At 39.5% G+C, this 27,858-nt stretch overlaps 1 protein-coding gene across 5 annotated transcripts in view; it reads right to left on the minus strand.

Moving 5' to 3' along the window:
* LOC128887027 (uncharacterized) overlaps positions 1–27,858 on the minus strand; it is a 46,373-nt gene that overhangs the window by 5,032 nt on the left and 13,483 nt on the right. For 2 of the 5 annotated variants that reach the window (XR_008459953.1, XM_054142450.1), the window contains exons 2-5: positions 10,555–10,707; positions 7,570–7,710; positions 6,404–6,518; positions 5,515–5,702 (exon numbers count right to left, since the gene is read on the minus strand). Coding sequence is in view for 2 of the 5 variants with exons in the window: in XM_054142450.1 (XP_053998425.1) it covers positions 5,515–5,702; positions 6,404–6,518; positions 7,570–7,710; positions 10,555–10,707 (597 nt within the window). In the remaining 3 variants the exon portion in view is untranslated. Of the gene's footprint in view, positions 1–2,365; positions 2,501–5,475; positions 5,703–6,403; positions 6,519–7,569; positions 7,711–10,554; positions 10,708–27,858 lie in introns of all 5 variants that reach the window. The other 3 variants (XR_008459954.1, XR_008459952.1, XM_054142449.1) reach the window with 3 other exon arrangements.

Here is a 27,858-nt window from a genome sequence, read left to right on the forward strand (position 1 = left end):
GAAATGAAAACGGTGCTATGGATCACGACCGTATCGTTAAAGGGTTCAAATTCTGTTACGTTATGATTTCGGTACCTCTCGAACGCCGTACCCTCGTCGCTTTAATTTCATTCCAAAACGTGATCTAATTTGTTCTCCCGTTTAATAATTCCTGCACTTTATAATTTCTCGCCACATCCCCCTCGCATGTAGGAAAGAGGATCCTCCGCGACGTTAATGGCGTATAACTCCCCGGGGTATTATGTTTTATGATGAAACTTCGCGAGTATCGAATTCTTCAGAAATTTTTACATAGTCCTCGTTCTTAGGCTAGCGTGTACGTGACGTTAATCATCGTGCACAATGCACTAAATAAGCTCGCTCTGTGTATAATACGTATACACTTATGGCTCGATAAGTGTATATATAATCATCACGTGTAATTTGATTAGTTTCGTTTTAAACTCGTTTCGTTTGAGAGTTCCTCGGTATATAATTTACAAGGTTTTTTTTTTTTTTACTTTTTACCGTGGGTCGTTCTGTTTCGAAGGTTTTAAAGATGATTACAAACATTTGGTCGAAAACAGGATAACGTCTTTCTTTCAAACATTTAACGTTCAATGACGAATATAATTTATTTCTGTTAAGATCATTGATATCTTTTGTAGCTTAATATGGTCTCGATATATCCTTCAATTGGAATCGATAGATTTCAATAAATTGACCGTTACGCATCCCGATTCAACAAAGATACTTAAACAAATTCAAGATACACGATGTCGACGTTACTAATGAGAAATAAGACAAGAAATGAATTGATATTGAAGACAAATTACAAATTTTCACTGCGATCAATTACAAAAGTCCCTTTGCTTTTTACTTCTCTCTCGTTCTACGCTCCCATGAATTTTTCCCGGTGTTGATACTCCGTTCAGTGAAACGTGATTGTGCTTCGCGCGCAAAATATGGCTACGGATAACGACAACAGCAACCATTTCTTCCCCCTTCAGCGACAAAGCATTCAGTGTTCTTCTTGCACGTTTCTTCTTACAATTGGCATGCAAGAATATGTAACCCCTCAAGTATCGCGTATCAAACCGCCACTGTATGTGCACGCGCATGCAATTACCTAATTCTAGAAGTGCTTGAAAACTCGAAACTCCAAAGGTGTACGAACACTCCGGCGATCGAGTTCACCGACAAATGATATAACGCGAGCCGAGCGTAACGAGGACCCGTTAATGAGGAGGCGATACTCGACGAAGGTTACGTGCACGACTTGTTATTCATTTCCGGTGAGCTCGATCAATGGATGTACCTTACCGTGTAAACCGAGTCAATCGACCGAGTTGCATTCCTTTAAAATGCGAACTGGTCCCTTCGAACGTAACTACTTCAGAACTCCGTGCGATAATGTAAACGTATCCGAGAGCGCGGCCGTCCATTGCTGGCCGCCGCGACTCGTCGAAATCGCGCACTATGCTAACATGTTTTTTTTCGTCGCTACTAACCGGAGGAAATAAAAACGAACAGAAGAAAAGTAAATGAAAGAAAATATTGCCCCGACTTTGCTTCGACAATCGCGAAGCGTTGCATCGCGTTCGACGCGGTCGTCGTGTATAAATATACGAGGAAAAAGAATCTGAACTGTCTTGGGGAAGCGAGACGTTCGCGTTTCGACTCGTTTGTCCCGAGTCTTCTTCTTCGCGGTGGTCCCGTGTAAAGAAACGGGACTAATCTTTCAGTACGCAGCGATTCTTGCTGAGCGATCGTTACGGGGAAAAGCAGGAGCTTTTTTTATTTACATTTCAAATTCGCACGAAGAAATCTTTGTATTCGGCACTCGCGAAGAGACGATTGGGTAAAAAGATAGTTGTAATAATTTTACTGTCTCGGGTCGATCCTGAAGATGACTCGAAGAAAACACGCGAGTCTAAAAGCGCACGAACGACTGGTCCAAGACCGTCCAAGTCGTCTTCCTCGCGTTTTCTTAGCCCCTTCCCAATTTCATCTAACCGTTTCGCTGAACGAATTACATCTATGCCTCGCCAATGATCTATGTACGATCTATATTGCCCTTCGATCGCGATCTCTACGATGAAATTCGTCTGTACGCAAGCAACGATCTTTTACTGTAGCAAGCAACTATAGTCGTGATCCTCGAAGACGCTAGGTAGAGGAAACTCTGGTCTATCGGTAGAACTCACAGGCTCGAAGGTTTGTGAAAAAAAAAAAAAAAAAAAAAAAACTCTAGGCTCGAAGTTCTGACGTATCCGAAAGAGGGTAAGTACCATAACGGAGCGATATGTACAGAGCACACACAATACGCTACGATACACCGTAAATAAACACTAGAATATTGACTTCGCTAGAAGGCGAAACTTACCCTCTTCGAAGGACGCGTCAATTTGAAAAGTTTTTTTTTTACAATAGAGCACCCCATGGGTCCACAGTACATGATAATCAAGATTTAACGGTCACAGACGGGATCATTAAACAGACTACTGCTATAGATGGTCGACTGCAAAGAGAGTCAAAATCCGTTAAAAGAGAAACATGATTATGGCGTTTAGGATGCATCGTTCTGGCGACACTTTAAGGAACCTTATTTATGCTATTTGCATCGCCGTATCGTTCAGACGTTTGTTCGTTTCAATCGAATCATCTGCGAATACCGTTTAAATTCTCTTGGAGATATAAGTTTCGTTCGTGAATTATTATTAAGGATTACAAGTATTTATCCCTGTTCGATCTCTTCCATATTCTATTCCAAAAAACTCGTTTATACATCGTCTGGTAATTTCTCTGGCACCAGGGAACCTTTCCAATTAACAGCTTATCCAACGAATCTAAACGTTCTCTAATTTTATTTTGGCACCATTTCCCTACCTCCATTTTCGTACGCGTCGTCGGTATAGATTTATGAGTTTCTGCATAATTCGTGATTCCTTTGGCCAGAGTGTAACGGAATATCTAGTTTAATTTCTGATATCTGAATTTCGTTGTTATACCAAGATTCATAATTGCCGAAGGCCGAAATCGTTATTATTCCTCGGACACCGTAAAATATTCGGTCACAACGATGCATCCAAATGTAACACATCAATCTCGATGCACACTCGAATAGAAAGTATCAGCAGTTATGTATCTACCCTCTTGGCAGGCAATTGTGCATGCGAGAAGTTCAGAAGGATTCTGCGTTTAATAGGAGGATTCTAAAGTAATAGATAGTAGGCAAGAGTAGGTAGTCACCTACTTTATGTACTCGTATCTATATTATACATATATGGGATGTTCTACGGAAATCGATATTACTGGAAGAAGAGGTATTTTTGGTGACGGCTAATCAGCCCGAGGAGTATCCTCTTCGGTTAATCGACATCTGCCAATTACAACGGTTTCGTTACAAAGGGGCGCGGATCTTTACGACGAACGTCATCGTTCAACATTTCTCAACGTCGAACAAAGTCGAATCTCTCTCGTCTCATCGTAATTAAACGTGAAAGCTATTCTACTGTTCTACCGAGATAAAAATTCCAGTAATTAACCATGTACCAATCGTCGAAGTCTGAACAAAAATGAACACAAATTGGAGGTTTAGAATTTAAAACGTAGAAGTTGATTGGGAACGATCTAGTTATGATTTAAAGTAGCTTCTTTCTATTTTTATACCGTATTCATTTTCTTATTAGCCCTCGGGGGCTGTAGTTATGTTAAATCGTAGCTACAGTACGGGTTTAGCAATCCCGAGCTATAATAAGAGGATCAGAATTATGCAAGCATGCGCAAATACAAAGTAATGAAAAGTAAGAGTTAAATAAGTATAAAGAAGAAAGAAATGTAAGACTAGATTAAGTAAGGTATATTAGGTGATACAGTCACGTTATACAACTTTGCACCCTTATAAATCAAAATTTATTCGCTCTCTTCTTATTACTAAAAATCTTTACTAAAAGAGACAATATTGAATAAAACCAATAAAACCCATCAGACATTGAAATAAATATTTTTTATTTTTGAATTTTAATTTCGACTTCAAGATCTTGTCTTTCAATAAAACAGAAATGATGTGCAACCTGATTTTTTTTATTGCAATTGAAAGCACATGTTATTACAATTTACGTGAAAGATGATGTTTAAGTGTCCGCCATAACTATGCCGACAGGTGTATTTTGTTATCGATGAACAAAATCCTAAAGTCCTTCTTGGAAAGTCCCTTATAGTGATAACTTTGAATTACACGTCTCCTCATATCTGTCTATCTAACTTTCTTGCGTGAAAAGTACTAGTATTTTTGTTGGCCGGTGTGTTCGATATTGTTTCTCACTTTTTAACATGTTTTCTGTAATAGGGTAACACAGTCAATCAGTGAATGGAAAGATGATCAAGTGGACAACGATTCTTGATGTCGGCAGGTATCAGTGAGTGAATATTTTGGCCATCGGTAGCATTCGCATGAAGCGTATCCGGTGAGTTTTTGTCCGATAATATGAGAAAGAAATATTGAAACGGAATTGTACAATGTGATCTTTGCATGAGAAATAAAAATAATATATACACGAATCTTAGAATGAATAGTTCTCAAGCTACTTGGAAAATCAAATTTCATTAAAGTAGAGTGTTGAAATTACTTCCATTAGTTTCGATACATTTTTGCTGATGCTTTTACAGTAATGGGAATCAGAGAAGAAACTTTCTTCCTTATTTTCACAAGTGCAATATGCGCTCTTGAGTGTTCATAAATTTGATTAAGTACACGTAGCTAGGTATTCATCAAAATGAGAGGAAAACACTTAGAATAGTTGCTGCAACGAATAAAATTTTCCCTTATAACTAGAAAACTACAGATTTCTAGGTTCACGTATACCAACATACTTCAGTGCTTATTTTGATGACTACAGCACGTACTTAAAACAAAAACCACTAACTTTAGTACACATTATGTCAGTTTCTTTGACAAATATTTTGTCCGATGGTCAACTACTGGTACTTTTATCTCACTCCTCGATTACGAGTGTCTCAAACAGTAAGCTGTTCCCGAATCAACAATCGGATGGTAGCTAACAGTATTTTCTACTTCGCGAACACGTGTTTACCTTGAATATTTAATGGAACACACATGGTTACCGCTTCGAAACCACCATAGAACGCTCCTATAACCGCGAATGTAAGTTGGGGTCGGATAGCAAGATTCTTTTATTGAAGATGAGTCGAAATGGGGTTGGTAATTCGCGGAGAACTGTTGTATCAAATTCTGAGACTAGTCAGGGAAAAGGAGAATCGGATAGTTGTCGATAAAAATATAATAAAAAAATAATATCGTCGATTGTATGCATTATGCATATTACATTATGGTGTTCGGCAAACACGTTGAGGCGGCTCGATTTCCATCGAACACCCGATATACCGGCGCGTAAAAGAGTCGCTTGCTTCGTTTCAACAGGACACTGTATAACAAGTTGCTTGCTTAGTAAGTGAATGAATAAAAACCCGTACGGCTCACTCTGTGCTGTGAGTGCTGAGAGTGTTTCGCACCTTGCGAGGCGTTTGGCGAGTGGGCGCGTAAGGAGGCCATCGAGGGTTGCCTCGAGGGAACCCGTACGCTCGCCCTTGATCCACGTCTCTCTTGCGGGTGCAAAAGTTTGTTCTCCCTCAGCAAGGACACGTTCATCAGACGAGCGTTCGGTGTATTAAAGATGGTGCGATTCTCGCGCCAGCGAGCTCTGAAACACGTTCAAGAAGAATGAAGTCTGCTGATGTTTGTTTGTTGTAGATTGTCGTCGGTTTGGAACGTTAGGCTGAAGGGCCGGATAGATGGATAGATACGTCAGTTGGTAGAGCTTAGCTAACGATGGGACTGATAAGGAACGTTCTTTAATTGATATTCTCTAGTTATTATGAACGTTGACACACAGATTGAGCCATCAAAAATAGTAAACATACATATATCTTTGTATATTAAGACGGTTTGTTTCTATTTGATCGATCCGTGTGTATTGCAATATTCATTTGAAAGAGGTCATGATACTTTGAGATAGAAACCCAGGATGACGAAGAACAGTTATTCGACAAAATAACTGATTAGAATTGGAATTCTATCAGAATCAGAAAATTGTTTTCTTGGAAAGTTGAGTTTTCGCTTACACAGTCTCCTCTATTTGCAGCCTTTAGTTATGGCTAAATTATTTCTAAAAGGAAAGGCGTTTCGGAATGCTAGATGAGGACTGGATAGATCAGTTGCTAGAATAGGATCCGGGGAAAGGAAGATTCATATTCAAAAAACAACATTAAATTCACATTAGGCACGTGACATTAAACGTCGATTTTCGAGTGCAATTTCCATGAGAAGTAGGTCGTAAACTCCCGTTACGAGAATCGGTAAGGCGAAGAGTCACCGTGGAAGATATGCAAATGGTTGGCTTACTTGCTGAAAAGCCTAAGAACGACGCAGATGATGATGAACATGAGAGCCATACCGACAAGAACACCAATCATCGTTGGGTCGACGTATTGGAGATTGGGTTCCTCCTTCTGCTCGGCTGAAACAGTATATATCAACGCCTCAGACTAATAGACTCAATGGCGTACATAACAATTACCGTATTCTTCACGGCAAGCGATCATTTATTCGAAATCTCGTATCCAAAGGGATATCGTATCGTAGAGATATCGATACTACAAATTCCAATACGTGATTCAACATTTTCGCTAGTATCTTTTCAAAATTCACGGGATGCACAGTTTAAGGTGAAAGCGTACGTGTTTTGATCGCATTTGCCCGGAATTCTCTCCATGCGAAATACTTGTTCAATAAAAATCTTTCATATTTTATGGAGTAGCTCCACGTAGTTCGTTAATCTCGATACGGAGATTAACGACAGAAATGTGAGACTTTTTCACGGTCGATTCCTCGTGTAAAAAGAAATCGAAAGATCTTGCATCACTTTGCAATCCGAAGGTTCGTTAGTTGTATAATAAAAGCGATGAAAGTTCGTTAGCGCGACCTACGGCGCGCGTCATTCGCGTCCCAGTCAGCTGTTCGCTGCCGCCTATCGACTTGCGAGACACTTGACCAGGCGTTCGTGCCTGCAAAAACATTGATTGCTCGTATCTTGACAATGAAACCTTGGATTAAAAAAATGGAAAAGGATTTTTAGACTAGTATTCTCTTTTTTAAATGTCTCCAAAGACACGTACAATTCGTCCATCGATGTTAACGCGTGGATGATCGTAAAAGTCAGTAAAAGTCAGTAAAAGTCAGTAAAAGTCATCAGTTGCAACGTGCATCAATGTTACGGTCCTTCGCATGTGTCCAAAACAAGAGTTAACTATAAATTTAGCAGTTTTTAACCGTTAAATCGGGTTCCGCCGTCGTTTGGGCGAAGTTCAGCGGTGCGTCTTAATTGATCGCAACGAAGACAGCTGACGAATTAATGAACTCCGCGAAATCGTAGGCCGGAATTCCATTAACTCGGAAACGTCTCACTCTCACCGCGAGCCGTGCATCCCGGGACGAGTGCGGAATCTCATTAAAAAGTGCGACGCGGAACTTGCTCCCCTATCTCGCGCCGTCGTCCCTCTTCTCCTTACCGACGCATACTGTCAGGCCGTCCGGCTGTGTTACAGGGATCTTCTCGAAGATGCAAATGCAACGTCCGTCTCTGCACTCCGTTTGGCTCACCTTCGCCTCGCATTGCTCGTTAAAAAAGCACGACTCGTTCACGTTCGCCGCTGCAAAACAAAAACCATTAACGGCAACTCGCGCCTCTCGTCGTTGTATTCGAGACGGTTCTTTGTTTCTTTGTTTGTTGTTTTCTTTTTTCTGTTCAAGTTTCCCCATACGAAGCGCGATTCTATCGAAGTCGTTGCACAGAGTTAGTCGGGAGACGAATCGAATTCCTACGTAGGCTGAGATCGTCGAACGATGCTCGAAAGATGGATGAGTTTTTATTTTTATTTTTATTGATTGATTAAATTTGCAGTAGAAGCAATCTACCGGTCAAGGTCGCTAGGGATTACTATTACTGTCACGGTTCGCTAGGAACGTGACTGCACGCTACAATCTTCGAGTTCTTTTTTATGTTACATTTACATCTTAATTTGAAATCCGATAGTCCCGACACAGATTCTTACAAAGCGAAAGAGTAATTAAGTTGAAGGCGTGGTTATGCATGCGAACAGCTATTCGCGTCGAGAAAAGTAATTTTAGAGATACCTATTGTTGCGTTTACTCATTGATTCTTACGTCAAGAAATTGTTGATGTATAGTTTCTGTACGAAAAGATTGTAAGGAGATGCTAAGAAGAAATCTATCGAAATCGACGAGACCCTCGTAGACGTGACCCTCTTCTAGTAAGCTCAATTTCAGCGTCATTCATATTCAACGGTTGCATCGGGTTCAATCGGACTTTTCGATCCCGAAGCACCGAATGAAATTTCAACCCTAGGATTTTGTTCTCGGTTCCCTCGGACATGGTTGTACACATCTCGCCGCGTGGACTTGTAAATTAAGGAAAGAGGGTCGTCGCTTCCCACGACGAACATTTTCCATTTCGCGAGTACGCTACGCGAATCGATACCTTTTGCAATTCTCAGAATTGTTTCCGTTTGATCTGTTTTCAAATTTATTTTTAATTATTTCGATACGGAGGTCAAGAATATCGTAAGATCTCTCGGTTAATACTTTGGCACCGTTCTTACGGAATCTGTCACAGTTTCCTCTCTTTCATCCCGAGGTCGACTTCTTCATTTCTCTGTCGAGTTTATCTCGCCGCGGCCCGACAGACGCTAGACCATACGTCTTAATATCGGCCCTGTCGAAGAGTTCCGTTGTTTTCCCGTAATCGATACCGTTCCGTCATTTAAAACTGTTCAAAGACCTTATCGAGAAACGTCCCCTGATCCCGGCTTCCATTGTCCCAGTTTGAGGCGTACAAATTTCTTTAAAAAATCACCGATGCTTCCGTGGCATCTGTCAAACGGAAAGAATCGTTTACGTACGCTGAGATGGATTTCAAAAGAATGTCGAGACACATTATTCGTAACGAGTACACGAGACAAAACTTGGGAAATTTTAGAGGTCGATTTAAACTTTTGAGAATATTAATTTTAAACTAGTAAGTTGTACGGGCAACTGAACGAATAAGTGTACACCTCAAACTGGAACAAGATACATAAATGAAACGAATGAAAACGTTTTCTACGATCGTAGAATTGAGATTAAAGAAGTTTAGCGAAGGGAACGTTTTTGATTCGAATAATTCAGGCAACGGGGATCGTCCCGCCGCGTCTCGTTTGGAATGGTATGAAATTTTAGACAAAATAGGTTAGCATCGGTAATATCGCGGACCATGGTGGAGATTGAGGGTTGTCGCGGCGAACCTGATCGACTGATTATCTACCCGCACTGTTCTCGATATATCGACCATGAGCCTGGAATTAGAGGAGTGGCTTAGCACTGATCGAGCTGTAATGTCCTGCTAGATGTTACGCGATCTTGCGTAGTTCTTCATTGTCAATCGAGCATCGATGCGTCGAGACTCGTACAGAAGAAAGTTGCACATTATTTGAACGTTTTATTGCTTTGTATTCGATCCGCAAAATAAATACCCAAATAATTCCCTACTTTTGGACAAAATTTCAATCGTCCCGTAACGTGATTCGATCCGACCTCAACGAGCGCCATGAATTTACTAAAAAAAAAAATCACGCGGACGTTCGTAAAAGAGAATTTAATTACGACCATTCCGTCAGTACGGAAAGTATAATCCGATTCGCTGAATTCGCTGTTCTAGCGTTTATCATTCCTCATGACGCCTCCGACGCCCCGAGACCAATAAAAGCATGGAGCCTCGTTTCGATTCTACGAGAGAAAGCTATAAGCAGCCACCCTCCGACTTTCATATCATCCCGATCGTAAAAGTCGGCCGCAGTAGAGGGAGAAATTTCGATCCTCGGACGTGACTTGGCCGAAGCCTCCCGAAAGATGTAAAACGACCTCTGTCCCTGCGTTTTATCGTTGTTCATTTTATTATTTAACAGAGTTTCTCTCGCTCTTCCCCCTAGACCGAGTGTACACGATAAATTCGACAAGGGAGTCACGGGTTAGTCGATTTTATCGGGCAAATACTGCAGATTTAACTTAATCCTTCGGAGTGCGGATGCATTATGCATTTATGCCGGGTGTAAATATACGAGTATACGTAGAAGTGCATAAATATAGTCAGTTCCATAAACACTCGTACCCTCTGCGTCTATTAGAGTGTCTAAATTAAACGATGATTTTCAAATAAATGATTAATATATAGTTACGTAAAAAGTTGTCTTCGAAAGTGGTAGAACTTGTCTATAATAAGCACGCGATTAAAATGTTAATTCAAACAAGTTTCTAGACACACGGTAGGAATATACTTGCGAGATTGGCTGTCTGTATAAGATATAACAAATAAAACAGAGAAAATCACGAGACGTGGGAAGAGAAAATGTAGTTTGATTTACGTATCTGTGCTTCGTCCGCATATAGAAAAATATACGAGATCCTTGGGTTCCGTCGCGTTTGAAAATATACTAACTTACGCTGTCCACATTTGTCGATGTGATTCGTAGCCTCGAATTCCTCCTTGCAAGCGCACTTGCTTTTCTTCGGCTCGCAGTACGAGCCCGCGAAACCGCATTCGAGATCCTCCACGCAATGGTCGCCGAATTTCTTCGTCCCTCTTCCACTTAAGTCTGCAACAATCAACGCAAAACGAAACATCAATCGACGAGATAAAATTTGAAGAAGTTGGTTCTATGACAAATTTCAGAGTCGAGATTCTCGTTCCTTTTATTACAATTTTATCTCATTTTCATTCCCCTGTAAATTATTATTTTTATTAGTGTTTTTATTGTTTTCATAGATATCATTATAGTACATACGTCCCATATATTCGACATAATAAGGCGTCGAATGTATACGCCTTATTTTTTGACTCCTATATTATCATATCGTAACTAATAGACAACGATTTTGAAAATATGTTTCTCGACTTTGGTGTCGTTAAATACATCAAGTATCGGAAATTGAAGGAAAGAACGTATTAAATATCGATGGAACAATATTCTACCCTTAAATCTACCCTTGGCTAAGGTTACTTCGCAAAAATAATTCAAAAATAACCAAAATTATAAAAATACCACCTACCCTTCGTCATCCGTAGTCGATACATTTATACAACGTAGCTTATCGTTCCAATCGCTAGACTGCGGATTTTTATGCATTTACTGGAAATCTAAACGTACGAGAAACTATAGAATGGACGTAGTAGTGAATAGTATAAAAATATCGAAAGTAAAGTTCATATTATAATACTCGCGGAGTAAAGTAAATTCCTATTTAGGTTCGGTGTTTGTTGGTACGTTCGCAAAGATTTTATCTCGCATAAAGATCCGCAGACTACAAATCACTATCCGCGATACGCGTATCCGTTCAATGTGTCCACGGAAATTTATACGAGTCGCGAAGCAGCCATTCGCCAGCGTCGTGATATAGGAATTCGTGTCGGAAGAAATTGCGGAGTCGGCCAAGGGGATGAAACAACACCGACGATCGTCGCGGGAGCTTCGAATTTCCGTTTCTGACCGTACGAATAGTTCAAACAAGGGAACGCGATCGCGTATCGAATTTCAACCGATAAATCGCCTTCGAGCCTTACGACGGATACACATCCCCGCAACCCCGACCGTAATTCACCCCTACGGTCTGAGCAAATATATCATCCGACGCGCTCACCCGATCCTCCGTCGCCCCCGCCTATGACGAAGGGTTTCGCTCTGGTTTTCGCGGTTCCCGGCGCAGGTGCTACGTATATTTACATTTTACGACTCCATTCGTTGATGTTTGCAGTCGGCTACGAAGCTAATTCCGCTGGAAACTTCGCGCATCGACGAGCCATTCATTACGAACAGATGCGCGAAAGCTTTTATACGCGGGCCTTGGGTACTTCGCGATGCGAGCCTTTCTTTCCGCTCGTTTTGTTTAATTAAACTAATTTGGACGGGTTAAAAAGTCGCGTACGTAGCAAGGAAAAATGAAACGTTTCGGAGATCCTGCGAAATTTCAGTATTTCTGGTATCGATCCTGTTAGGTGTACGCGAGAGGCGTATTATTCTCGCGGATGACTTGCAATTAGGATTCAGCAGTAGCGACGTATTGACACTAAATCTACCGACGTTCGTTCGTAATTATTTCTACCGCGATCGAACGAACGACTGGTCCTAGAGACGCTTTTTTTTCGATCAAACGCAACAAATATTTCACGCGAAACTAAATTCAATAATGGATGAAACAATTGTGTATAATTCCGTAGGCTTGGTGTTAATTTAAGTAACGTTGTTCCGAATTGTTATCTATGTTTTAGAAGCGCACTCGGCGCCATACGTCAATGCGTGTCCTTTGAAGTTTATGAGATTTCGGAATGAAGTGTAACGAGTCGATTGTTAGTCGTTGCGCGGCTATCTCTCGAGAGTTATAGCGTTCCGAAGAATTGTGCTGCATTGCACCATCGTTAACATTACAGTCGAATCAAACTTGATTGGCCGTTCAAGGCTGTATCCGGATTTTTCGTTTTACAGACGACCGCCATATTCGGTTGAGTTACTCGAGCCAACGACTGGTACTTTCTCTAATGCTCCAAAATTGCCATCACCGGCATAAATAAATAACAAAGTAAGCGTAGGTCAACCTATCTTTCCCCCCCAACCCTTCTTTTTTTTTTTTTTTTATTAGAATCTTTCTACTTTTGTCAACTCGTTAATTTTTGTTCAAGTATAGAGTAATTTCTTATTCGCTGCAAATCAATAACCATATTATCCGCACAGTTTCACTGAACTCATTTTCGTATCGATTTTATTCTATTAATATTAATTGTATTAATAGATATCAATACAGGTTTACTTATTAAATTGATCAAATTCCATGGAGCATTAGATACACGCAGTGGAACCGTTGCGTATTACTTGCGCTATAGGTTACAGTAACAGGTTTTCCGACGAGTTCGTGCCACTTATTGTTCTGCTGTTCGAATTAACACGCGAAACGTACCTCTCGAGCGTAATTGCTCTCTCTTTCGTGTCATTATATCGTCGCTACGAAACTTCTGCAGTTTCTTTTATCAAATACAAACACAATGGCATATTCCATGGCATATGGTATAATCTGACGGTCTTTTGTTTTCCTTTATTTTCCGAAGGAATTTGCAAGTCGATCGATCGGATCGAGACGGAAATTACCTGTCCTAAATTGCAAAGACGGCTACCCGCTATTCGTCCAATGATCATTCTTCGCTTCTCCAACGATGTTTACTTTTAAACGATATTAAACCGTTTCGCCCGATCCCGACCTAGTAGCTGCGCGAAAAACGCCATGATTACGGCACTTCATATTTTTTTTTCTTCTTCCTTCCTTTTTTTCTACACCCGACGTGTAATTAACGCCTCCCGAGTGTACGCTCGAAAGTTCAACAGACCGTCGGGGCGTTAAAGAATTTTAAGGGGTCTGGTTGACGCTGCGAAGGCGGTGACGGCCGTTTGGCAAAGTCAAGGAAGCAATCCTTTTTTACCCAGCCAGAGACCCCCAGCTTGATTACTGCATTGTCAGCGCATAATAGCCGTCTACTCGAATACGATCGTATTCAAGACCGGGAAGACGAACTTGCTGCTCCCTTTTCATCTAGAATGCGCCAACGACGACGATTTAGAATCACGCCCCCACCAAAACGGCCAAACGAACCGTGAAATGTTGGCAGTGTTGTTACTAAACTTTCCCTGGTATTGGTCTCCAGGAATTATCCAATTTTCCAGCTTTTAATGCGCGAGCAACTGGACTCGCCAATTGCCGTCCCAATCAGAACTTGCGTTATCTATGGGAACGCCGATTGCTGGCTAGTAATCGCTCGGATATATTTACTGGGACTCTATTTGGCGCGCGTGGTACCCGGAATGTTAATTGTCAAAGCTTTTAATCTAATCGAAGCTGGATCCATTTGTAGAGGCTTGTCCACGTCGAGTAATTGACATTTTCTCCGAACGTACGCGACGAAACTGGATATGCCATTCCCTGGTTCAATATTTGTCTCGTAATTTTTGATCAAACGGAGTTAGTTACATTTAATCCGTAAATAAAACTCGATATGCTTCGTAGAAATTGTTGGATCGAAGATTAATGATTTTCTGATACATCAGAAATGAATAAACGCACATTTTTCTTTTTTTTTTTTTTTGTATTTAAATGGTATCAATGGCTTGCATGTATTAATCAGCAACCCAAATTTCGTCTGAAACAACAGTCCGATAACATCTGAGATATGAAACAAAACAAAGGTCAATATATTATACATACGTTCATACATACGTTCATACATACACACTTATACTCGAATATGCGCGTCTATATTTTCGTACACGATAAAAACAAAAACAAAGACTAAAATTCCATTAATTTTATGTTGTCTACACGATATTTTAATTTAATCACAATTCATCCGTTTATCGAGTTGTACATTAATTCGAGTAGGTGTGTTTTTAGTGGTCGTTATATTATAGCCAACTGTGAAAGGTTTTGAAATAATCGCGATGTAGAGGTGGTACGCACAACGACGACTCCATCGTGTTCTTATAATTTATTGCCGTTGTGGGTCAAGGAACATGAGACCATACGCGATCGTGGACTTACATCACATCCATAATGAATGCTTTCCTCATTCCGTGTAGTGGCTAAATTTCATTCAGTACGATCGCAAGGGAACTTTACCTCGTTCACGCTGAAACTTCCTTCTAAGCATCTTTTTTGTTCAAAATTTTTTGAAACTCCATTTGGAAAAGTAGCGGACTCTTTTTTTCAATCGTCAGTGCATGTCAAGCGCAGCAACAAAATGTTCGTTTGCTCATCTGGCAAAATATTTCATTCTATAATTCAAATCCTGATCGGTATTCGACGACTAATCCATGAACCTATGAATCCATAGTTACCTATCTTTTATTCGTTATTCGATATTTCCATCTAGATGAGAATTTTGCTCGACTCCGACTTCCGCGATATCTCTAACAAAAGAACGCGTATCGTACGGCAGTAAAAGCGTGTTCGTCTTGTGAGATCGATACAGCCGAGGAGAGTATTTGAAGGATAATTCTATTTTTCAGCTCGCGGAACGTGCTGTAGAAATAAATAAATTCGTATGTATTTTACCGAAGTGTTATCCCGTTTGTCAAACGAGGGCACACGTAGACCTGGTTTCTTCGGTGTAATGCATTTATTACAGACGTTCCTTAAAGAAGGATTTCTGGGTGGATTTAAGGACACGGGACGATATTCTCTCTCAATAATGTACGCATTGTGACGCGACACGAAGGTCCGAGGATAGAAAATGAATGAAAATTTTTCGATGAAAATTTACTAAGGCCGTAGAAGGCTCGATGAAAATTTACCAAGGCCCTGTCTGTATTTATATTTTAGACTTAATATATACAGGATTTAGCAGCGGGATTGCAATTGGACAGTCAAAGTGAATAATAATTTATGGAATATTTCAAAATACATGAAGTAACATGTTACATACCAAGATGAAATTAATTGATGGAATATCGTTAAATGGATGATATTATATACAGAGTATAATTCATTTATAGAATATTATTCAATCAACGACATTACATGTCAAACGGTTTAATCGCTTTACGGAACGTTAATATTAATTGAATGGCTTTCATTAGTCGAAGCACCCTGTGTGGTGCTTGATATACAGTTTTATTTGTCCTCTTCTACTAATAGTCCACAAAACGTAAAACTGCAAACGTAAAATCTAAATACACACGGAGCGCTCTGTAAAATCCAAAGAGTGCTCTTTGTTCGAAAAAAAAGGAAAAAAAAAAATGTTTGTCAATATTTACGCCGAAACGGAATTGTAAGCGAGATAGGGGACAGCGACAAGAGTGATTACGTGTAATGGAGGAAGTACGAGATCGCGGGCCGTCTTTATAGTCGCCATCAAGCTTTACTTCTGCCATAGATAGCTTCGTATCAAGCTTGTCCGCCATTGCTCGCTACTCTATACTTTGGAAGTTAGACCAACTCCGCTGCGCTAGAAACTGTTTATTATCTGATTCTAACTGCAGCTGTGTCTCGCACTATATTCCCACATAAACAGATGGCACACGTACCGCTACATTTCATTTTTCGATATTAAGCTTACGCATCGAATGTTATAAACCGCACGTTTACTTTACGTCGTGCAACGTAATATAAACCGACCTTAAAGTGACATGATTTCTGTGAACACTGCGTATAAGAATGTAAACGAATATATGGCAAGGATAAAATGAAAATACGTACACAGGGTGCTTCGACTAATGAAAGCCATTCATATACAGGGTGTCCCAAAACTCGCGGAGGAGCCGGAAATGGGGGGTAGCTGAGGCGATTCCGAACAACAATTTCTCCTTAACGAAGCCCCATCCGACATTTTCGCAAAGGAAATTGTTGTTCGGAATCGTCTCAGCTACCCCCCATTTCCGGCTCCTTCCCGAGTTTTTGGACATCCTGTACATATGTAATTTCATTGATTGAATGATATTCTATATTATCCATTAATATTAATTATCTATTCAATGATATTCCATCGATGAATTTCATCTTGGTGTACATGTTACTTCATTTATTTTGAAATATTCCCTTAATTATTGAAGTGTTACTTTAATAAAGTAGAAGTAGGTCTAAACGAATATGCGGATGACGTAGAATGGGAACTGGTAAAGCCTGCATACGAAATGGACTAATGTTGCACTCACGCCACTATCGGTGTGTCGCTGATACCTCGAGCTACGAGAAAGGTGCGTGCGCAAAGTGCTATCGCGATATCATCTGGACGCCGGGCGCCGCGACGGCGCCTGGTTCGACGGTAAACGATAGCTGTGGCACGGGGTGCATTAGCAATACGTCCTGGTATTAATACGCGTTAGCGTTGTATTGCCTTATTGCCCAGGCTTCGTAATTTTCCCACTAAAATCTGTCTTTGTTATCTGGAATACGCGGATTTGGTCGGCTCGTGTCGATTCGTGGACAATCTAAACCGGGAAACGGGTAAAATTTTATTCGTATTCCAACCAACAAACAAAAGCACGCAAGTAATTTATTCGCGACGTTTATCGAGTCGAAAAGTAGAATTCTTCGTTGCGAAACATTCCATCTTGTGATTGAAATTCTAATTTTTATTCGATTAAGAATTTATCGAAATCGAAATTTTTCCTCGTATCTCATCGTATCTCATCCAATAGTGGTGACAATTTCGCAAATATCGCGACACTTGAGGAAATGTTTAAAATATTTGGATAGAAGTCAAGTGTCATAGTTTCTATAAAATGTTCGGTCCTGTTTGCTTAAAATGCCGATTGCTAATTTATTATCGAGCCTAGCTGGATTACTATTGTAATAAATGCAACCACTGTTTTTTTTCTTTTTTTCTCTCTTTTTTTTTAATTCGGTTTCAACCGTATTGCGTGAGCTGAAAGGGGGACCTTGCGCGCCGGTGGTTTAACTCGAGAATCATAATTCGAAAGATATCGATTTTCACCGAGCAGAAGTTTGTCCTGGAATAGTGATGAACATGCGAAATCGTGACTGGCGGAACGGTGGCGGAACAGTGGCGAATTGTAGCTTCTCCTTGGAGTATACGTTAAACGAGATACTTAGATTTGGGCAATTAGAATTGCGGATACCGCGGGACGAATCAATATCGGTTCCACTTCGTGTCGTTTCCTGACTAGTATCATTGCACAGGCTTGCTACTGCAACGACCCATAAAGAATAACCCTGAACGATGGTCACGATGCGACCGAAAAATTCGTTCGTTTGCTCGTAAAATAATAGCGATGTCGATAGTCGTTGATTTACGCTCCATAAAATTCTGCGCAAATGCGAAATAACCATTCCGGAAAAATTCATGGCGCGACGCATAATTTTTACGTAATTCATACGACACGAATAGGCAACAAACAAGAATTTCAGATCATGAATACGTTATAACAATAATATTACGGATACAAGGATAATAATATCACAGAAATATACATCGGAGGAAAAAGATGAAAATACCAAATAAATGTCAAAGGTCATAATTAGAGTGCGGATGTCTATGCAAATTCATGTTTTCATAGATACAGTAAAAGAATATTGAATAAACATGTATCATGTCTTGTAAATGGTACATTTATTTTATGTAGTTTTGCATTCGAGCACACAGATTTCTCCGTACTTCCACTCGCCACAGTCTCGTCATAATAAATATGAATATTTCTCCTTTCATTAATCAGACTCGTTCGTTTAGCACTGTATTTCTCTTTGCATTCAAATAATAACTCTACCGCTACCCTTCGAAGGGTCCGTACTACTCGAATCAAACATAATCCAAAAGTACATCGAAAAAAGTACAATTCTCGTGTCTAGTTCCACTTTTTCCTTCACCAACGGGTTCGTACGTCGAAAAATGCACTAAATTCTTCGATAGACGGATGTTTCCTATTGCCAAAAAAATTCTCATACTTCAGCCACCGACTGTTCCGCACGATTTCTCGGTTCAAAGCTGGCTTTCCGTGCAGTCGACCTCGTTCGTTGCTAACACGGTAGGACGTGACCCGTAACCATCCGAGATTTTCCGAACTCTGCGGTACTTCCCATTCATTCCGCTAAGCGAAATAAGACCGTCCCCGGTTGCGGCAAAGTAGAATAGGACAGGCTGAGGGCTGACGGTATTGCACTTGCACGGAGACTACTTAAACGGAGGTGTCTTGGGCGCTGAACCGTTTCGAATAGCTCCACAGGCGCTCGAACGGTTCTATATTTGACATTTTTCACCGAAATTTCGCAAGTTTAACCAACTCCATCCGAACTTGTTAGGGTATTTGCGTCGATTCGTTAAGCAACTTTAGAGACAATGAACCTTCTTTCGTATTTACATAAGCGATCCCGAGGTACCCGAGCTATAGCGAGATCAATGGGCCTCGGTAGTACAGGAATCTAATGCAAGAGGCTGAGACGTAAAATGTGAATGTGATATGGAAGAAAATACGTGAGCTCAAGATTGGACTAATATAAACGTTTGCTTAATAACGGAACGTTGTTATCACTTGTACGTGTATACAACAGCATCGACACAGAAGCAAGTAGACGATTAATCGCCAGACGTGTATTCAGAAAAATGAGTAAACTCGATACTTGACGTTTCCTCAGTTTGTCAACTGTTGGTGTTTTTTTTTTTTAACGAATATTAATGGTATGCAATCGTACCGTATCGTGGCCAATTAAGGTCCTCTCAATATGAAGCAGTACAATTTTCAATAAGATGCATGTATATGTTTATAAAGAAGCTTTACTTCCATGAAGATTGAAGAGTCCTACAGCTGTCGAGTGGCACTGGATGTTATTTAAAGAACGAATTAAACAAGTAACGTTTCGTATAGAATCGCAGACGTTCGTCGAGTTGAAAGTGTACGTATTTGCGCGATAGGTTTCGTGAATCGTGAGGGTCGGTGTGTCGGTATTTTTAGGGTAGTAGAAAGGTACTTTTAAGGGTGAATTTTTAACCCTAATTAAAAGGAATCGTTCCTATGGATACAGTTTGAAAATTTATATCTATTAATTTGCAACTTACAATATCTTTCAAATTTTTGCGATCCATTTGCGATCGTATCGTTGTACCCTACCTTCGACAAAGTGTACGAGAAATCGGTTCTTAACAAATTGCAGCGACTACATCACTGCACCCTAGCTTCGGGATAGTACACGAGAAGAAATCGATTTTTCGAAAATTGTGTCCATTCGAATTTAGGCTCGTCAACTTTACTGTCGATTAGCGGCGATGTCTATAGGAGTCCAGGAACGAAACAGCCTTCGATCCCAAAGGGAGAGGTAGGCTGAGAGGACCCTAGCTAGCAATTTCCGCTTTGAAAGCTTCGCGTAAAACGACCACCCGCTGCAAACTCGAAGGCTCGAACCTCAAAGAAACTAGCTGTTCGCGCATAATTGCGTGGTCAGTTAACGATCTGTCCTCCTTGCTACGACCTGAAAAAAGAAAGGATCGCACACCGGGGCGGCAAGAACTACTCGGTGACTCCCAGTAAAAATGGCGACACTTGGGTCAATCTACGCGTTGAAAGTGGGTCACTTTGCTGTGGCAAACTGCCAACGCTCTCACGTGCGAGCCGTCCCACGCTTGCTGCAGTCTGAAGCTGGCAGCCACCTTCGGACAGGGTCGGACCAACAGGGGTACGAAGTCAGGTAAATTCCACTAGGAACTTGCTGTGCTTATTACTTAACAAAAATATCGATATTATGGATTTTTTTCGAAAAGGAGGCGTAGAACTTGGAATTTATATAAAACATAGAAGGGATTGCGAGTCAGGTGTTTGTGAAAGTATTAGAAATTTACTATGCGCTTGCAGAAAGTATCGATATGAAGGGGTTTCGAAATGGGGCCGTAGAATTTATTTTTAATAAAGCAGCTAACTTTTGGTACGACCTATACTTGTGAAAGGTGTTTTTCAGATTTTCAATCCCTCGGAGACAAAAGAATCGAGGGCACAGAGTTGTCTTTTTAGTTATAAAGTATGCATACACGGTGTATGTGCACGGATGCTCTCAGATACTCCGTACTCTATTCGATACGTATCTAAAGCTCAAAGTGAGACTTTATTAGCTTCATTCACGCGAGTGAAACAGCCGTTATTCAAATGTTAAATAACCGTCCTATTTATACGAAAATAAAGACGTTGGTCGTAGGTTTGAAACCAAGCATAGTTACATTTAATTTCAAGAAATATAATATACGTAATAAATATTATAATATACATAATAAATATTATGTATATTATATTTCTTGAAATTAAATGTAATTATGCTTGGTTTCAAACCTACGACCAATGTCTTTATTTTCATATAAATAGGACGGTTATTTAACGTTTGAATAACGGCTGTTGACTACATAATATTTATTATGTATATTACGTATATTATGTATATCATTATGTATATTATACTATAAAAATAATTTTGCATACAAGTTTTTCATCACTCGTTTCGTCATCTTTAGACTTGTTTAAATTACTTCTGTCTTTGGAATATCGACAGGCAAATATTTTTCAATAATGTATAGAACATTAATTCTTAATGTTAATTCGAATTTTAATCCAAATTAATCTAATTTAAATTACTGCATAATGTGCTCCGTTAGGAACACGATGAAACATAATTCTATCGGTATATAAATAACCGAGAAATAATTTCCCCCTCAAGAATCGAAATAAAATTTACGCGACAGAGGGCTGACGGAATATTCATTCATGAATTTTGAATAGAATTTAGTTTTATCATTTGAATAAATTCGTTCGCGGGATAGCAAGTTCTTTTAAATTATTAATAACTTCGATTCCCCGAAGAGCAATGGCACGCGACATCTGAACTATAAATTTACGCTGGGTTTCCTCCTTCAAATATCCACCAACCGGCGCTCGCATACGATTTGTAGCCCCCAGGGGTAAAGAAATTTCCACGAATGGAAAGATCACCGTGCGCTTAGCATCTGACCATTCGCGTCTATAATAGCGCTATAAATTCCTACGAGCCGAATCCACCTTTGCAGCAAACGCGAACGTTCTCACGTCGTCTTTGTTATACAGATTGTTTCCTCTAACGTGAAAATTTCGGCTCGCGCCGGTTATGAAACCTTGCGGAATATAATAAGTATATATTGTTTCTTTCGACACTCGGATGTTACAGCAATACAACACGAAACATCAAATATTGTGCGCGTGTTACTTTCTAAAAAAAAAACAGAAAGAAACTTTCGAGACAACCGACACGTCGATTTATTTATTTATGATATTTAATATATAACATACTAGGGATTTCCAAAGAATTTCCTACATTGTTAAACATATTTTCTATTTACCAAGGCGACATAAATGGTAAATCGTGGAAAGATAAGCAATCGCCATGCTAATTGGTTCCTAAATGTTGCAATGAAATTTGCACGAGAGTATCGACACATCGATGTGACAGTTTTGATTAAACAATGTCGATACACCAGTTGTGACAACATTGATGCAACAATGGCAATGCATCGGCGCGATGGTATCGAAACAACGATGTCAATGCATCTACGTGACGGTTTTGATACGTCGTTTCGATAACGTCGTTGTAATGATATCGAGATATAATTACAATTTCATAAATGCCTCGAACTCTGAATCGTTATATTATTTCATAGAAGCATCTAGCAAAAAAGTGTCTCGAATAAAAATGAATCGTTTTAGTCCAAAAAATACTACTCAGATTCAAACTACTCAAACTCAAATTTCCCATAGTGGTTTCTATTTAAAATTGTTAACTAAACCAATCTCCATTTTAATTTGGATGGCATTTAGATTCATGCAATTCAAGATTTCGATCATTAAAATTCGTTTAAAGCGCGCGATGAAATTCCACTGCGAAACGATGCGCGCACATGTTTCTATTAAAATATTCGAAACGCGTTCGCCCAGAAAGGTTTCGTTCAATCCAACATCATCTTGAAGCCGTACACGCCGTCTAATCCATTTTATCTGGCGATAAGAACATTAAAGCAAATCGAGCCGTTAATTTTAAGTACCTCGTCCAGTTTCGAAAAACTATCTCATTCTCCGCGCGTTTCACTCGAAAACGACACGCATCTTTGTCTTTTTCAGATCCTCCGACGATCCTCGGATGACTAAGAACTAAAGACCGTAATAAACGCGAGTAAAAAGATATACTAGTACGAGACAGCCCAATAATATTCCATCACTTTCAACTATCGGTATCTCTGTCGCTTCGAAAACGTAGTATACCGATACCTGCAAATAAAAATGAGATCTAGAGCTGGACACGGTCATCAACCCCTACAGTTTCAGCTGGATCACGTAGAAACAACACGCGTTCGAACCGCAGACTTCCTGTCGCGGTCGCTAATTAGCAGATCGTCGATCCAGGTCCTGATGGATCTCGCGGCTCGTTAAGTGGTTAATTCGCGTTATTTTTACGACCACATGGGAACGAGGTGTCGTGCTCGACGTCGACGGTGCGCTCCATGGAGATCGATTTCCCTCGACGGTTTAACCCCGATCGACGTGGAACTGGTGCACACAGTCAGTCGCTCCAGCAACTCGTGCGAAAAGTCGCATAATAATAGCAATGGCAAAAAGTACAGCCTGACGTTTACAACATTGCGTGAGAACTACAGGTATCGCCGTCGCGGCACGCAACTCTCACTCGATCAGGAATAACCCCTTTAGAGAGACAGACCTCGCTTGGAAAAATATTTACTTCGTGATTTCTGACGCTAGAATTATTTGCACAATGACTTTTATAAATGTTGACGTATGGTTGAAATTAGAGAGGGGAAAGGTAAATCGATTTCATCGATGCAAGTGGTCCCTTATTTTCATAATAAGTAATAAATGGCCTTCTGATCTTAATGTGCTATTTTTATTTTGTTTTGTTTTTTTTTTTTAAATTTTGTGCACCATACATACTTTAATTAACTACGTCCATTGATGTTATTTTGCTTGAATAATTTTCTTCTTCGATTAAAATAAGATCGAAACGACGCGTCGGAAAGCACTGCGACGCATTCGTCCCTGGTAATTAATCTTCGCGCCGTAACTCGACGCAGGTTTTGCATTCTCCTTTGAAGAGAAAAAGTCTCTTCCGTTTGTAAAAACGTTGCCCTACTTTTCAGTCTTTTGTCACGCGTTAGAGTCAAACAGAGTTTCGACCTTTCAACCGTTTCTCTCGTAATTTCTTATTTTCCGAAACGAAAATTTCATTCTTCGCGAACCGGTTGCCTTTTCATCGGACAGAACAAATTTTAAATATACCGAGAATAACTAACGTCTGAATCGTATCCCTTTCTTCGACTTATGCGTTAGCTAATTAGGTTTTGCCAACGCAACGAAAGATTCTGATTTATTCTCAACGATTCTATGAGAAGGTGGATGACAGTAATTCAATATGGTCGGTATAGATGCACAAAATCTAGAAAAACGTACAGTGTAATTGCTGTACGTTATGCTTTAAGACATACGAAAGTCGGTGTATTACATTTATTGCCCTCGTGGTAAAAAAAAAAAGGTTAAAAATTTCTGCACATCTCTTCTCTACAATTTTCTTTCTTATTTCCTCGGAATTGCGCGTTTTCAGGATAGTGGAATTTTCGGTAGATTGTTCAGGAGAAATACGCTTAGCTTAGAAGAGGCTCCGTTATCTCGAAGTATCCCAAGGAAAGGGGAATTTCACTAACCTACTCGTAAGAAATAAGTTTAGTTAAGAGTTTCCTTCGTGCAAGCGGTATCCATAGCTTTTTCGTAAAGCATACTTCAAATTTCGATTTATTTAGAGAGTCTGGAATAATTCCAAAACAATTTATGCTCGAATATTATTTACACTCTTGACCTACTCCCTCCAGTGTTGACAGTTAATGCCAATAACTCCGAATCAGTCGTAATGGATATCGACGTTTAGTTGACGATAATAGCTGCGCGCCTACATCCAGCACATAATTATCAGTTACGTCAAATTCATTAGTTATCGTGAATAGAAACGAACCGTAGGACTGCGATTGCATGGATTTCACGTTAACAGAACATATTTTTCAAAGAACGTTTGTTCACGGTCTTAATCATCTACTGCTTGCTTTTGTTTTGCACCGTTTAAACTCCATCTCTGACGATGGATTAATTTCCTTAGTTCTTTTAAATAGCTTTAGGAATAAAGCTTCAAAAGAAGTGGTAAGAGCAAAGGGCCCTCGATCTCTTTCTTGGTGAATTTTCTTTGTCTTTCATTAACTCGTTTTTCTACCGTGAATTCTCTTTCGATAGATTATTTTCTGAGGGTACTTCTTTAATTTTATATTTGATTGCAATTTAGTTAGGTAGAGATATTGTATGGATACTTTAATACAAATTAAAAGATACATTCGAAATATAATTAATTTTGTTTTATACGAAACGCGAGAGTACCACTCAACGTTTGAATTAATTTCACCGAAGTAACGGCTTATTTGTATTTCTGCGCCACATACGTGCGCGAATATGTAATATCTGCATCTGCATTCAATTTTAATTGAATTCATGCGACTGCTGGGTTCGGTAATAAATAAACACCTAAATACGTTAATTTAAAAGCTACATAACATTTGAATTTGTTGCCATTTATATCGAAACAGTTGATTTAAATTCTTTCGACGATTTGTTACCTACTTAACGAACACATTTTTGCTAAAAAGGAAATTATAGGAAATACCACAATTTCCTTTGGAGGATCGGGAGGGTAGAGTGAGATGATGTCGACGAGTTTACGGAGTATACCAAGAGGTTTCGTTTAACGAGCTTGCAGATAGCCTTACAGACTATATGGTATTCGATTACTGTTAATGGATTTCCCCCGATAAAAAGATCTCGAACTCGAGTATCGATTATCTAAATAGAATGTCGCCACGGTATAGTGTTGCAATTTCTCATTAACCATTTTACTTCCTCGTTGAAATAGAACGTAACCCTCCTTTCTTTCTTGGAATCATCTCCTCAAATTTCAATTTCTCACGGATAATTACTCAAAAAAAGAAATATATATATATATATATACATGTCGAATTTAGAAACCTCGTCCTTTTCGAAGATCGGTTAAAAAATGAGAATAAGAAAGATTTACTTCCAACTTTGCAAATGAAAAGTTGCTAACAATATTTCGCTCCTACATTTGAAACCCTCTTGAGAATATTTCGTCAAATTTATGAAATTGGGATGCATGTTAATTTATGAAAATTGTAAGAGGCTCGTATGTCTTTATCAAACTGGAAGGTTAAATGTAGTTCCTGATACAGCTCCCGAATTAACATATTTAGTTATTCGTTTGATACACATAATATATATACTCTTGGTTTAAATAAAAAATTTTAAACTTCGATTTGCAAACTTTACAATTGGATCTAAATATTTTTGAAAGTGCCCATTGTTGCTATCTATTATTTCGAATTTACTACAGATCATTCCTTAGTAAAAACAAACATACAGCTTTCAGAGAACGATGAACATGTACACCTTAATTGATTAAAACGAACCAGTAAAGATGTCTGGAGGGCTCCGTGCGGATGAAGTTTCTTTCTGCGTTTGATAAATGACTTTTGTCGCGCGGATATCTCTGTCCAGTTTTACACGATGCCTAAACATTCCATTAGGCATGGTTAGTCGTGGCAAATATTATGCAACAGATAGTTGCGGTTATTGCGGCGAGCAGGTGTACAGTCTTCCGTACAAATCGAAATTCGATATCGAGCTTATAATTCATGATGGTTAAACGAACCTACGACCCAGGTACCAATGAAAACTCGTCGTTTCACTTTAAACGAAAAACAATAATACGTAAAAATCAGATACCAACAATAAAGTGCTTCTCTTGCTAAGTAACGTTCGTGTATGAGTAAAAAATCGTATTCATTCTTGACACGAAACGTTGGTTCGTAATATAAAGTCTGTTTACTTTTCTGTTTACTTGGACGAACTTCAACGCTAGAACTAGCTTTGATAAATATCGCTATACATTCGTATGAAATTCGTAATTTAAATTCATCTTAATCAGTTATACGAAACTTAAATTGTGAAAGTGTCTAGCTCGTGAAACTCCAAAGTTGTACAGCTTTTCAATTAGCATATTTAATTATTCATTCGATGCATACAATGTATTTCCTCGTTGTTATCTGCAGGGATGGGTAAGGTTCTATTCCAAAAGGAAGGAAGTTAATATGATATTCAGATCGATAGACGATGACTTTATTAACCGTCGACGCTTTACCCGAATGTATCGCGACTCTTCGGGTCAACTTCACTGAAAGCAAAAATTCAATTGTAACAATTCCTGACTCGGAGCCATCACACAACGATATATAACATTTATCCGGTTCCATTGTTATATTCTTATTTATTCGCTGCGAAATATTTCGTTATGAATTCAAAGTCAAAATTCAAATTTTCATTCAACAAGCGCTACATAAAAATCTGTTCGTCTTCTATTCGTTACTTTAGACGTTTTAACCGAACGGAAATTTTGAGTTATCGCGCGAAATTTCGAGCGATTGACATCCCTGAAAAAATACAGCGTGCTTCAAATGTTCGGATAATAAAACTTGAATAAAGTTTGGATAGTTCTATGAACGACGCTCGCAGAGCGACGAGGAATTTTTATGTTCATCGAAAGTTTAGGTAAAAAGAAGTTTTTCACTTTTATCGAGACTGATCCGCTTTTAAACAAGGAACTGCATTTTCTATTCCGGAGAGCGTCTCGTTTGGGTTCACGCTCGATATATCGGCCACCTCATCGCGCAAGGATCGATGACGCTATAAATTATTAATGTAATTATTTCAAGCGACGGTTTGACACCGCGGAAGGACGTCTTGTGAATAATTCGTGGTAGCTCGGAACCTGCCTTCTCATTTTGTTTTCAAAATCACCCCACGGTGGCGAACGTTTCCTAGTTTAAAGGGGACCTGGCCGGTTTCAAAACTCTGCACCCTCGATGACACTTCCTTTCGTTAGCCAGCCATTTCCCGCTACCGAACTCACTGCGACGCTAATATATCCCAGTTGATCTTATCCGCCGACGTATCGTATCCAACATTTTCCTGTCGCAGATATTGACATTGTTTTATAAAAATTCGATATGTCGTGCTTTAGACGATTCTACCAATTACACGCACATACGTTTCAATTTTTATTGTGCAGACCGCGTGATTCATCGTGGATGAATAAAGTTGGTCGACTTTTCCTTCAAACGTAGCCTTACG

Source organism: Hylaeus anthracinus, unplaced genomic scaffold (genome assembly GCF_026225885.1).
Source record: "Hylaeus anthracinus isolate JK02 unplaced genomic scaffold, UHH_iyHylAnth1.0_haploid 11985, whole genome shotgun sequence".
NCBI lineage: Eukaryota > Metazoa > Arthropoda > Insecta > Hymenoptera > Colletidae > Hylaeus > Hylaeus anthracinus.